We start from the raw sequence: 15361 nt of genomic DNA on the forward strand, positions 1-15361 counted from the left end.
ATAAATGGAGATTTTCAGAGAAATAAGGGAGGATTTGTGAAATACTGTAAGAGGATTAAAGGAAGAGTTGGAAAATAGTGGCAGTTTGTAGGAGGCTTAAAGAAAGAATTGAAAAATATTAGACTTCTAGGAGTATCAAAGGAATACATGGAAAATACAGCGAGGTTTTAGGAGGATTAAAGAAGGACTTTAAAATGCTGGAAGGTTGTAGGAGGATTAAAGGAGGACTTAAAAATACTTGAAGGATTAAAGGAGGACTTTAAAATACTGGAAGATTATAGAAGGACCAAATAAGGACTTAAAAATACTGGGAGGATTAAAAGAGGCCTTGGAAAAATACTAGGAGATTGTAGAAGTATTAAAATACTGCAAGGTTGTATTGAATTAAAGGAGGAGTTGGAAGTTAGTGTAAGTTTCTAGGAGGATTAAAGGAGGATTTGGAAAAATACTGGGTGGTTGCAGGAGGATTAAAGAAGAACTTTAAAATTCTGGAAGGTTGTAGGAGGATTAAAAGAGGACTTGAAAAATACTGGAAGGTCGTGGGAGGTTTAAAGAAAGACTTACACGATACTGGAAGATTATGTTGGATTAATGGAGGAGTTGGAACATACTAGGAAGTTCTAGAAGGATTAAAGAAGGACTAAAGAAGGAGAGGAAGTTGGAGGATTGAAGAAGGATTTGCAGAATAGTGGAAGGTTTTTTTGGATTAAAGGAGGAGTCGGAAAATAGTGGGAGGTTTTTGCGAGGATTAAATGAGGACTTGAAAAAATACTAGGAGGTTGGAGGAGAATTAAAGATGGACTTTAAAATAATGACAGTTTTTAGGAGGATCAAAGGAGAACTTAAAACATATTTGGATGATCTCAAGTCAACAGAATTAAATGAAATCTAGTAGAATTTAACTTAATTGCATATATGTATATATACCCGGAATTCAACTGGATACATTGACCTTCAATGAAATACAGACAGTTAAACTAAAAATATTATAATAGTTATAAGACCATGATTTTTTTAAATCACTGAAGATTTTCTAAATGCTAAGCATTATGCATTTCGCAAAGTACCTTTCACGGTTATATTAACAAGATGATTCTAATTAGTTCTCGAGGACTTGTTTCCTTTTTCTAAAAGGAAATAATCACTTATCTTACGATACACTTAATCGCCATACTTAATCCAACGAAAATATAATTACACTCGTTTCGATAAATCCTTTCCCTAGGTGCTTGAAAGGTTATCGAAGTCTCGACGGTTTACACTCGTTCAGATATCGAGAACGAGTACGGTTGTTTACTGGTAGTAATATTTACGAGTTATGTACTCACTTAATTTAATAAGACATCAGGAAAAGTGGGAATCGCCTAACCCAGGTGTTGGAAAGAACCCGCTTAATTCCCCTTCCGTTTGTCAATAACTTGTTTCCCTTCCTATTTTATTATATCTTCAAAGAAACAACTTAGGATCTGTTATATTAAAAGATTAAATCATTATTATTTACAGAGAATTGATGTTAGGTTGTCGATCGGTTTATTAGTAAATTTCTTATGTTAAATTTTGTCGGTTGTACTGGTCATAATTTTTTGTTTTTGAGGACCGAGAAAATTTGAATCGAGAACGCTACTATTCACGAGTCGAGTATTTGCTTCTTATTGTGAAATAGAAGAAAGAAGACGCACCACTCGAGAATAGTGGCGTTTCTGGTTCGAATCCGGATCGAGGCAGATTCTTTTCTCGTTTCTCCGAAAGAAAAAAGTATATCACCAGTACATCCGACAAAATTTAACATTAGAAATTTACTTACTAATATGGCTGCAACATAACATCAATTATCTAGATTATATTAAGATTCGGGAAATATTCTAATTAGAATCAATCACGAAAACACAGGTTATTGAAATGCTGATATGCACCATCTTGTGAAACAGGAAAAACAAGAAACGATCTTCTGTGACCATGTTGGCGTAATTGGTTAAATGCTTCACTCGTGAACAGTGGCTTTCCCGATTTAAATTCGGGCCAAGGGAGATTTTTTTGGCGTTTCTCAAAAAGGGAAGAAAATATTTGACCAGTACAGTCGACAAAATTTAAGATTAGAAAATTATTATTTATAGCCTGGACTTACAATTTCAAGTCCACAATTCAATTCAGTATTGAATTCAATGGAGTCACACCTAAATTCAAGGCAGTTCAAAGAGAGACAACAGTATAAAAGGGAATGTAATAACATTCAATGGAACTTGAGGAAATGAAATAACATTTCAACACAATTAATTGAATTTCCAGGACTGTGATAGAATATACAGTAGAATTGAATGGAATTTGTTATCAAAATAATTCAATTAAATTTCATTAAATCCCATTGAATTTCTTTCAATTTCATTACATTTTATCTAATTCTATCTAATTTTATCACAAGAAATTGAATTGAATTTAACTAAATTGAATTGGTTTCAACTCAATTGCAGCGTCCGTACAAAAATCGCATCGAATTCTGCTGCATTCTACTATAATCTCTGTAATTGTTATAAATGACATTGAATTTCATTTAATTCAATAAAATTCACTTTAATTCCACTCAATTCCATGAAATTCTATATAATTTAATTCAGTATAAGAATTCCAGTCAATCAAAATTTAATTAAATTGCAATGTATTGAATTTCGTTTGGTTCCGCTTAAAAGTTCTATTGAGTTGTGCTTTATTCTATCACCATCACCTTAATTATATTAAATTATATTGAATTCCATATGACCACATTAAAACTAAATCAACTTTCGATGAAACCCATTAAATAAGATAGAATTCGATTGAATTTTATTGAATGCAATCCGATTCCATAATTCCATTGTATTGCAATACCTTTAAATCCATTACATTTGATTGAATTTCTTTAGATTTAACTTCATTTTATACCATTTATATAATTCTATTTTAATTCTATCTTTTTTAATTTTCTCAGGAATCTTATAAAATTTATAATTATATAAGTTAATTATGCAATATAAAAAATGCTACGTAACTGCGGTGAGGTGGGGGGGGGGCAAAGGAAATCTTAGGTCTGTTACATGGGAGGGAGGTAAAAAGGTCGAAAATTACGTTACGTAATACGTTACATTAAACTATTGTTTTATTAATTTCTATATAACACTTTAACTCACACGGATAAATGTGGATGTTCAAACGTACCATCTAGATGTTCAGGATTAACATATTTTATGTTTAACTATAGGACAGTAATCTAGATGTTCAAAGATAGCATCTTTCGATATTAAAAAGTGAGATGTGACTCACAAACATCCAAAATGTCCACAATGTTGATCAAAAAATGTCGATCAGATGATACATTCAGTCAATTTGAGGTTATGTTTAATATTTTTAATTCAATATAAAAAAATGGGTAAGTAAGCGGAAAACGAATGATCTGTAATCTGCATTCAAAATTTTATCTATTTTAGGTTACTTGAACTCAAAATTTATATTAAATTTATAAACATTTTGTCAAATGTGTTCGAATCTTACTTCAACTGAAACTTATAAGATCATACCTTCCTCGGGTAGACAGACACAATTCGTTATCCAATTTTAATTAAGGATATCTAATTTTGATTCTTTGGAAATGTTCCAAAATTGTAATATCGAAAATATGTAGCCGTCAAATAAATAGCCGTGAAATTCCAATGCGTGGTGCGCATGCACTCGGACGATTTTAACATCTGATTGTGTTTCAGTTTAACATAAAAATATTACCTTTTTTTAATTTAGAAAACGTCTATTACATTTTTGAACACAATATAAAAAAATGTTACGTAACTTCGGGAGGGGGGGGAGGGTCAAAAGAAAATCTTAGGTGTGTTTCTTGGGAAGGAGGTAAAAAGGTCGAAAATAACGTTACGTAATACGTGAAAGCTCCCTAAAATGACTGTTATAATGAGTGAATCAAATTGACTGTCAAGAATCACTCACTTTTGACTGATTCAAATTTAAAGTGTAAAATCTATATGTATTGTTAGGCAAATATGATCTTATATAATTTTGTTTCAATTTAAAATTTCTTTTAGGCAAACAAAAATCTCATAGTCCCAAGTTTGACAAAAAGGAGACACAAAGAGATTGTGAAACGTAAATTTTAGTGTAAAGATAAGGAAGACAAAGTTATAAGGTTCTAATGAAATAATCAAAGAGTCGATAGGGCGGTACCTTATGTGTAAAATGTATATTTTAAGGAAGCACGTTCCACACACATGTGTCCAGAAAATTTAAACGTATGACAAGAAATATTTTTTCAACAGAAATTTATCAAAAAATGGTTCTGAGAGCATATTTTTTTTTTAAATCGCAAGATTCATTCAGTATTAACATACACTATTTTTGGTATTAAAAAAATATATTTTGAAAGCTTGTCAACACTTCGATGAGATTGAGCATGGACATTTCGTATATTACTTATTTATGTAAATTATTTATATAAATTATGTATATTTATTTACTTATGTAATTTATACATCTGTATGGTAAGAACGACCACCCAGTTTTTCAAGGGCTTCCAGACTTCGAGTGCACAATAAATTCCGAAACTTTACAGGAGAGTTTACAATCTTTATATGCCTCTGAAGAGTCACTTAAAACTTGTCTGTTGGTTTTACCTACCATGTTCCAAAATCATATAAACTGTGACCGCGAAGACGCTGCGGTGAACGGCATTACCAATGGTATGACCATTACCATCTTTCATTCCGCGGCGTCTCTTTTATAAGCTCACATTTTATTTTACAACCCAGCCCAACTGCCATGCCGGCGAGAGAGAAATAAAAGGTGCGAGGGCAAGTTTCGTCGAAAAACGATATTTTTCCCTTATCCTTATCTCACTCTTCGTTAAATTATTGACTATCACTAAAACCTAGAGTCTTTTTTGTTGCCAGGAAAACTATACTAGTATTCCTAAACGTCACATTGCTCCACGAAGGATACAAGTACGTTGACGTGACAATACGTGATATGACAATTATTTCGAAAGTTATTATGCTACAAACTAAAAATCTACGCGCACACATCCACACACATTCGCGAAACGCTGTGTTTCTGGTTTAAAAGGTCTGAAAACGTGGAGATTTGAAAAAAAGATACGATACGAAGAAGCTTTTAGCAAACATTACAAAACGCCTGGAGCAGATGACGATTCTCTTCCATTATAAGGTTAGAGTCGCATGTGTATGCGAAGCAGTGTATTGGTTCCGCGACAAATCAGTATAGTTGTCTCACCGATACCACATGGGTCGACACACTATATACCCGTATTTGGCTGAACTAAAATTCTGTATAGTTCGAGCGGCAATACTGTTTTTTCCGTGTACTATTATATTTGTGGTTCAAAATGCATCTTGTTTGATTAAAAATTATAAAATTTGGTTAGAGTTTTAATTTTTTTTTTGAAAATGCAACTAAATTGTTAAGGCGTCATATTTTTGTATCGAAAATTCAATTACTTTGTTAAAATAGCTGTGAATTCGATCTCGAGTGTTTCCACCTTGTATTTATACTCATATGGTGCTCATTTCACAAGTACTTTGCTTCCCTTTAACAAATGTATTTGCTTCCTCATAGGGGAAGCATTGGTGATTTTTTAAATAATAGACAAACTGAAGTTTTCATTTTGATCTATTAAAAAATAAAAATTTACAAACAATGCACAATTACCAAATAGAACGAATAATTTTGTATTTAAAATGTTAATTTTTCCAGCTGGAAAAGGGATGGGGGAAGTTCTGACGCACCCTATCCATTTCCCAACTTTATGATTTTTTTTACAAAATTTTTCAGAATTATCGTATGTCAATGAAAAAAGTTTGACTATAAAAAGCCGATTATTAAAATATTATAAAGTGCTAAAACAATGCAATACTAATTTTTTAAATCTTTCTGTCAGATTTAAGATATTTAGTGATAAAACTAAGCCCTTCATATACAAAAAACACACACATACACATATACACAACATGGACAATTGTTTAGAAAACTGTATAAGACATTATTAAATTGAGAAACGTTTAATTAAATGAATTCCAAAATTTCAAAAGTGTTAGCTTTACAATGCTTCCTCTATGAGGAATTCATTTTCTTAGTTGAAAGTTCATCTCTTTGGTTGAAAATTGAACTATTTTGATAAAAATTCGTTTCATGTTTGGTTTAAAATATGTTTTTGAAACTGACAATTAAACTACTTCATTTTTGATTAAAATTTTATCTTTTACAGTTAAAAATTCAATTTTTTTTAGTAAAAACTCTTAGTTATAAGCAAAAAGAGCCATGCTATTTTAGTAGAAAGTTCAATTTTTTGGTTGAAAATTCATGTATTTTGTTGAAAATTCGTTTTTCTTTATACAAATTTAATCTTATTGTTTAAGTATTTATTCTTTTTGGTTAAAAATGCAATTTTTTATTGAAATATCAAGTGCTACATATTTTGTTGAGAATTATGGTTGAAAATTCGACAATTTGGTTTTGAATGTTGTTAATACTTCTCCTTTTTTGTAGAAAATTCACCTTTTTTTATTTCTGCGTTAAAAATTTGACTTTTTTATAGATAATTTGTCTTTTTGGTTTTAAAGAAAATAATTTTATTTAAAATTCAAGTATATTATTCAACAATTTTTTTAAGTTATTTTTTTTATCAGATTTGTCATATGAAAATTTAACTATATCATTTTTGGTTGAAACTTTATCCTATTTATTATATATAAGAAAAAATTGAATTTTCAACAAACAAGATTAATTTTATACCCAAAAAGACGACTTGTCAACAAAATGTATTATTTTTCCACAAAATAGTTGAATTTAGAACGTATATGTACAAACATATACGTTCTAAATTCAACAATTTTTTTTGGAAAAATCATACATTTTGTTGACAAGTCGTCGTTTTGGGTATAAAATTAATCTTGTTTTTTGAAAATTCAATTTTTTCTTAGGAAATTCAACTTTCTTGTAGAAAATTCATATATTTTTTGAAAAACTCATATTTTTAAGTAGAAAATTATTCTTGTTGCTTAAAAGTTCAAATTTCTGGTTGAAAAGTCAAGTATTTTGTTTAAAATGCAATAGCTTGCAGTCCGTGACTGCAAAAATGTTCCGTACAATCAAATATTGACAATTTGTTATTACAATCTTTTAAAATAATTTTTTTCATTACACCATCGAATTTCATTGAGCTTTCAATTGATCTGAATTCCATTGAATGAACTCGAATTTCAATTGACTTCATTTGACTCCAATGAATTTGATTGAATTTTCAAAAATTCGATGGAATATCATAGAATATCATTCAATTTGATAGAATTATATAAAATGGAACCCATTTAATTGAATGAATTCCATTTCAAAAAATTTACATGGAATTCTACATTAATCCATTGCAATCCCGCCACTTCCATTAAATCTTATTCCATTCCTTTCACTTCATTTAAATTTCACTAAATTCCTTTGAATTTGATTAAATCCCATTAAATTTCTTCCAATTCTGATAAAAGCAATCAAATTTCATTGAATTCCACAGGATCTTATCGAATTAAATTGAATTTAATTGAACTTAATTACAAATTAATTGTATTCTGCTCCATTCTATTACCATCTCTTCAATTCAGTTAAAAACTGTATTAAATTTCATATTCAAATCCATGAAGAAATTGCGTTGTCATCTGTTTAATTCTTTTATCATCTCCTCAAAACCAATAAATCGCATTAAATTCCATTGAGTTTAATTTAATTGAATTTCGGTCAGTTGTATTAAATTCCATACAATTTCATCGAATTAGATTTAATTCTATTGAATTATATCAAATCTTCTTTATTTCTGTTAAAAATTTCAGTTAATAAAAATGTCATGGATACTATTGGATTTTGTTTAATTCCGTTAAAAAATCTCCATGCTTCTGCTGTTTTCTATTATCATACCTACAATTTCAGTAAATTACATTGAATTTCATATTTAACTGAATACAATTTAACCTAATGCCTGCCAATTCCATTAAAATTCATAGAATTTCATTTAGTCTTTAAATTCCAGTGAATTTTAGTTGACTTAAATTAGTTGAATTTAATTGAATTTTATCCACCGAAATTGAATTCGATTTCACTTAATTGCAGCGAAATTACTCTTTTCCAATAAATTCTATATCATTTCATTGAATATATGAATTCAAGGGAATTAAAATTGAATTGAATTGGATTCCATCGAATTTGGTAAAATCCCGATTATTGACTGAAAACCAGTAATTTCAAATGACTCTTGAGTTTACGATAATCAATTTCTAAAAAAAATGAGGAAGCACGGTAACTTCTTAATTCAGCCAAGTAATAGTATCTGTTTCGTGTGTTAAACCGACAGTAGAAATTATTGATCTTTCAGTCAAAGCATGATTGATTGACGTGTTCAGTCTTTGGACTGATTCAAATTTAGAGTGAAATAATTTTTTGTTAGATTCACTTCATTTTCTCAACTTGAAGTATGTGTAAGAGTGAGATATAAGGCGTGTGCAGAACATCGATCACTTCCGCACGACAAATCGATACATGCCCTTTCGCGACCAATTAATGGGTACCGACGTTCGCTGCCGAGTTGCTGACGCATGTAATAGCCGTACACTGGCACCTCTAATCGATTAACCGGGTACGATAAACGGTTCTTACCCGTGGTGGGTAATAAAAAACATATCGTAAAGATTAACTTTACCTTGATTTTTACGTCCCTCTTCAACTTGTTACGTTATATTTTTTCGCAAATATAGACATAAAAGATTTTTCTTTCATGGACCTCCACTCTAAATTTAAATCAGTTAACATTTTATTATTTGAATGATTAAATAATTCAAGCATGCTTTGACTTGAAAATTAGTTGTTTCTACTGGCTAAATAGTCGTTTTAACAGATGAATCAGTCAATATTGCAGAGTCAAATAGTCACTTAAAATATATGTTCTTCTAGCAAATAAAGTGACTCTTTCGAAATCTACCAAAAAAGTGACGAGAGTTCAAAAACAAAATTACGAAAACCATAGCTTTCCATTTATTTTTTATGTCTGTTGGCGTATTTCAAAATAATACTTCACCCTCTTTCAAAATTTGACGAGAACGTTAAAATAGAAAAAAAGTAAAAATCAGAACGGGGGTTCTTAAGAGGCATAATAAGCGCACTTTCTTAAACCTAATGTTTTTGGTACTTTTGAACATTTTTGAGGGTTTTGTTAAGGATTTCGAAAGAATACTAAAACCTCTTTTCAAAATACGTCTAGGAAGACGTATTTAAAAAGACGTAAAATTAAAAAAAATCCATAACCCTAGTAGTTTTTATAAAAATGACCGAAAATTGATAAATGTTCTAAATTTTTGTTAGAAAGCTAATTGCAGACAAGATTGTGCATTTTTAAATTGATTTTTAACTCCGATGTTAAATAAGCAAACTGAAAGTGATTTATGAAACAAATTTTTTAATATTTCTCAACACTGCTATTTACTGCAGAATCTTTTATTGACACAAAAGATAGATTCCTGATATAAAATTAGCATTTTTCAACAGTTTCTTATACATTTTAAGAAGGACTGCGACCGTTTCAACTCAATTAAGAAAGGTGGGGATAATTAAATGAGATAATTAGCATTAAAAAGTGTAAAGTAATATTTATAAATCTCTTTCAAATTCGAATGCGATTTCCTGTGAAAGTTAAAAGGCCAGATTCCAAATCAATACTCAACGCCGATTCATTTTTTTCAATATAATATTTCCAGTATATTATATTCAATGCAAATTTAAAAAGTAAAATTTGGTTTTTTAATGAATCTAAACAGAAATTTCTGAATAAAGGGTTGGCAATGAAAGACATGGGCCATGACCGCCTGGGGCAATTTGGTGCAGATAAGAAAGATCGCGTGCTTTATTCTGGATCGAATAGAGGGCCCGCAACTCGTTCCCTGGATAGTCCGACGTCCTCTTTTTACTCTGTCATTATTTCATTTACATTAATCTGCAGGCACAGTTGGCGACAAAGCAGTGTCGGCTTAAAAGGACGAGACACCACTATCTAACAAGTCTCTTATTTTCACACTAACCGCTTATAAAACAATGTTTTATGTAATACAAATCTGTTTGAGTATATAATTGGTACTTTCGGTTGTTGGAAATACCACTATGACTTTTTTATTTTTCAAAACTTCTGGATTTTCTCGACGGATTTTGAGAAAGGTTAAGGTAATCTTTCAAAATCCGCTAAGAAACTGAAAACTGTTTTTAAAAATGCCCAAAGCCTAGTGATTCGAAAAAGTACAGTGGGTTACGTCTTTTTAGAAAAAACGACTATGGTCTTCGTATTTTTTAAACATATTTTGACTTTCTCAACGGATTTCCAATAAGTATGGCCCGCTAGATCAGATCATGAAAATGAAAGTGTTTTTACATGATTTTTGCAAAAATCATAACAATTTCAATAAAAACATGCATAACTTTTCGTGCGATTTCAGAAAAATCACCATGTATTTCGTATTTAAAATTTTTTTTTCAGTTTTCCGACTGATTTGGAAACAGTATGATCCCATCGAATCACTCAAAAAGTAAAAGTCTTGAACCTCTATTTTCACAAAAGCCATTGACATATAAAGAAAAACCGCGCATCAGTTTTCACTCATTTTAACACATCCTTATCAACTTTATAGTTTTTTAGTAGAGTTTCATTGGGCTGCGGGTTATTGTGTGATCATATCCTAAACCTAAACTGTGTTTTTTTGCTTGCTTTTATCGGCAGTCGTTGATCATTCGAGGGAGTGCCCAGTTACTTGCCTTACAGAAAGGAAGGCGTGTTTCTGTTTAGAAGAGGCGTCGCGGCTCAAAGGCTGGACCAATCGATAATTTCTCAAGAGACATTGACTGCCGACAGTCTTAGGTCAGGTTGTGGTAAAAGGTGAACGAAACGAGAAACGGTAGCCACTTTACAAGAGGGTTGATGATCGATTTCATTCATGAAAATCCTATCGTTTTACCACCTGTGGCGTTTTTCTTCAAACCTGACTCATTTCTCCCAAAACCTGTTATTTAGAAGACCTTTATCATTAGTCACGCTCTAGAATTACCCTTACTTTCTTTCATTCGAGAATGTATCGTAATTTTTCTCATTGTATAAACCAAAAGAAAAAATGCAAGTTTTTCCATAAATCGCTATGTTTTAAAAAAAAAATCGATATAATCAGTTTTTATTTCTTGTCCGAGTATGGTGGTATCACTCCTTCGTCATCCACTAATAAAATTTAAAAATCGTTAAATTTTTGATATTCATTAACTTTTTTATAATCTATTCACTAATTTTTAAAAAGTGATTCTCTCTCGTTTAAAATCAGTTGAGAAACGCCAGAAATGGTTATAAAAAAAACAAACAACAGCTGTTTGACTAAATATGCGCGAAAATTGATGCATGTTTTTTTTTTAATTGGCATGGTTTTTGCAAAAATTGAGATAAACAACTTTCATTTCATGGAATTTGCAGATCAGTAGAAATTCTGTTGTACTCAGTAAAGAAAGTCGAAATACGTACTAAAATGTGAGAACCATATCGGTTTATCTGAAAATGTATTATTTTTCTCAAGGACCGTGCATGTATTTATTCTCATTGTTTGTTTGATATTGCATTTTCATGTATTACTTAACCTTTTTCCTGACTTTAGTAACATAGATGAGAATTTAAATATGCGATAGAAGGTTTTGAAATTCAAAGTAGGGTTAATTTTTTTTCCAGATCGACAAGGCTAGTCATGTCAAGGGATCGAGACGGTAAAGAAGACGATATCCAGGTTGGACGGATCAGGATGCCGGATCGATGGAGCGTCGTCTGTTTGAGATAAGAGAGTACGAAAGTGGAGGAGAAACTAAAGGCGGATTATAATAAACGAAAAATCACCCACAACGCATAGGATCGATTTCTTGACTCGATCCGCGCGCTTCAAAGCAAACGGCCTTTTCGCTGGCCTGGCCAGCTACTATGCGAATTGAAGCTCTCAGCGCACTCGTCGCGGTAAGTTACCAAAAAATGATATATTTTTATTTAAAAATTGCAATATTTTTGGCATTTTTAAATATTTTTTTAAGTTTCTTCACGAATTTAAAAAACATAATTCATTCTCGTTTGAAATCCGTCACGACAGACAAAATATTTTCAGAATTAAGAAAACCATAGCAGTTTGGCTCAGAATGCGTGAAAAGCTTATGCATATTTTGTTTTTAAATTGGATAGTTTTTTCATAAGTAAAAATAACAGACTTTTTTCTATTTTATTTGATAAGGATAACCAAATTATTTTAAAATTTGCCGGAAAGTTAAGAAATAATCTTTCAATATGAGAACTATAGCAGTTGTTCTAAATATGCATAAACACTGTTATTTTTTAAATCGCCATTGGTTTGGTCATTTTGAACGTTTTTGCATTCCTTGAATTGATTTTCGAAGCGTACTGCACTGTCAAGAAACCCGCTGAAAGATACCAAAACAGCACGTTTCCCGAAAAAGCATGGCCTTTTCGTAGGACTTGGTCCAAGTGGTTGGGAGAAAAGCCAGGTTTGCTCTAGGTTTAGAACTATGTGCTTAAACCTAGGTTAAACGTAGGTTCATGTCCGCCGCGATTTTTTTTTGCTTTTCGAGTAAGTAAATAAATAGCTCTAATTAATATAATCTAGCCAGAAATGAATTTAATATGAAAATTTTCAATTAAGTGGTAGAGGTTTCGCTGGTCCTTTTAAATATGTTAATTTTTAGAAAAAATTTGGCCAAACGTCTTTTTCGGATTTGCAAAAAAAAAAATTTAAGAAGTTCTGTGTATTTAATTGTTGTGTTCCTTTCTTCAAAAAACTTTATTTTTTTTCTTTAAACCTCCATAACTTTCAGCAAATTAAATATATTAGCTTCTTGATTCTAATAGGATTTAGCTTCTTCCTTCGTACTCAGCCTAATAATTAAAAGAAAAAGAGTGTTTAAAATTAACAAAATAACAGCGATTTCTCTGAAAAACTTAAAAGTAGATTTTCTCAAAAAACTCATACTTAAATTTGTTTCTATTTTTTTTTAATTTTTAATTTCATAAGGAATATATATTTTGTGAGTTTGGTGCTGGCTGAATAACTTTTATGGTCAGTGGATTATTTTTTTCTTAAAATCGATTTTTTACTTTTTCTCGAAAACAGTGACAGATACGAAAAAATGTTTAAATAAAAGTTTGCACGCCTAAAAAGGTTCTATAAAAATGTATCTCGTTCTTTTGAGATAACTTCCCTCATTTACGAGAAAAAATTACATGTTTAGGAAAAAAAATGTCCTGGCCTCAGAAAAAGCTGAGCCAGCTTGATGGTGATAAAGTGCCTTTCTTCTAATAGTAGAACTTATAAAAAAATGCGAAAATATGAAATATGTGGGGTTTACCAGAAAACCTTTTTTATCTTTTTATGCAAGTTTTGGAAACATGAAAAAATATTTGTTGTAAAACCCTATTTTTTTATTCTTCCGAATATTTTTGAAAGTCTCTGTTAGTAGAACAAATGCATTTTATCAGCATCATGCTAGCTAAACTATTTTTGAGGCCAGGAAAATGTATTTAATTCCGAAAGGGAAATGGCTTAATGGTGTAATAATAATAATAATAAAAAATGTAATTTTTAAATTTTCCTCACAATGAATTAAAGATATCACAAGATAACAAGAGACATTTTTCTCAGAACATTGTACGACGTGAAAACTTTCATCTTAACATTTGTTCGTATCTGGCATTGTTACCGAGGAAAAGTATACATTCCGATTGTAAGAAAAGAAATTCTCCTGGCCAAAAAAATGATTTAGCCAGCATCAAATTAAAAAGATATCTTCATCATCAATGTGGAATTTCTTTAAACAATTGGAAAAAAAATTAGAAAAATTTAGTTATTTTAAAATCTTTTGTCTAATTTCCTCTAAAAACAACATATTTCGTCCCCGAGAGTTTCTGAGATTTTAAGTGTAGAACTATGTCTGATTTTCAATGGTTTTAACGAACACATTCTCATCATATACGAGAACTTCGCACTCAATTTTTTCCAAAATGCTAACTTTTCTACATATACGGTGTATTTTATGTTTATAAACGGATGTATTTTCATTGTATTTTTTTTTATCATTTAAAAAAGTGCGCGTCCTGAGAAAAACAATTTTCTTAATAAACTTTACTACATTTTGTGTCGTTTTCCCATAAATTTATTGTTTTTATTTGAAATCTTATTTTTTACTCTTGAAGTAACTACATGCCCTTCAAAAGAATGAATAATAACAAATTTGTAGACCTTTTTTGGGCGAAAAATTTTTGGTCAATGGTTTTTCTTATCCTGTTTCGTTTTTCCAAAAATGTATTTTTTCATTTTCAATTTCATTTTTTACGATTAACAGAATAAATGCTCATTCTATCATAAAATAATTCATGAAAAATTTGTAGCTCTTTTTTGGGTCTTATGTCGTTTTTCCAAAAATTGAATTTTTGAATTTCTTATGTTAACATTTACGTATAAAACAAAAAGTACGCATCTCGTCCAAAAGTGATTTTTAACAAAGTTATAGATCTGTTTTTAGTGCATAATTTTTGTGATTTTTTTTTTATTACTTTATTTATGGTTAGAATCAATACCATTTGTCAAAGAATACTGCTTGGCGATATCGATCTTTCTTTTTGGTCCTTTAAACTGTATTTAGAATTGCAACCGAATCTGATTAGTCTTTAAAAACTTATCCGGGGTCTAGTTTAATTATCCCGCTACTAAGGCCACTTCAGTCGCACCGGCCTATAGCGAGTAGATCCGCATTTGGTCGGTGTGCAGCGCTAGTGCTACCCTTCCTCACAACTGAGATTAATCGCCAGGGGTATAAAAATGCTTCAACTTGAAACGGTAAGTTACTCCGATCATTCTTCGGGGAGATCATTATTCGCGAGTGCGTTGGGGCCCCCTCATCCCCACCTCTTTTTTTTTTTTTTTACGGTAAGTTATGTTAAGGAGTAATATAATTTAAGCTTATACATTTTAATAGTTTTTTTTACATATTTTCCTGCAACATAAAAATTAATAATTGTCAAACCGAACACTACCACAAACACAGCATGAATACAGAAAATTATTTAGGGTAAAGTCGAATTAGATAGGAACCAAGATATTATAATGTATGCAGGGTGAGTGAGCCAGTGAATGAACACGTAAGGAAATCACTGATTACAACTAGTCCATTTCACGTTATAATAATTGATTATTCTTGCAAAACTTTTGAAAATATATTCTTAAGGTTTCAAATGTCATAATCCGATGAACAAATTTTGCTTTTA

The 15361-nt window shown here is 30.6% G+C and overlaps 1 protein-coding gene across 4 annotated transcripts in view; it reads left to right on the forward strand.

Annotated features, from left to right (window-relative positions):
- Window positions 1-15361, forward strand: part of LOC117174495 — a 231936-nt gene that overhangs the window by 193071 nt on the left and 23504 nt on the right. For all 4 annotated transcript variants that reach the window (XM_033363690.1, XM_033363672.1, XM_033363681.1 and 1 more), the window contains one exon: window positions 11774-12049. In XM_033363690.1, coding sequence (XP_033219581.1) covers window positions 12017-12049 — 33 coding nt within the window. In that variant the 5' untranslated portion in view covers window positions 11774-12016. The remainder of the gene's footprint in view (window positions 1-11773; window positions 12050-15361) is intronic.

Source organism: Belonocnema kinseyi, chromosome 1 (genome assembly GCF_010883055.1).
Source record: "Belonocnema kinseyi isolate 2016_QV_RU_SX_M_011 chromosome 1, B_treatae_v1, whole genome shotgun sequence".
Classification (NCBI taxonomy): Eukaryota; Metazoa; Arthropoda; class Insecta; order Hymenoptera; family Cynipidae; genus Belonocnema; species Belonocnema kinseyi.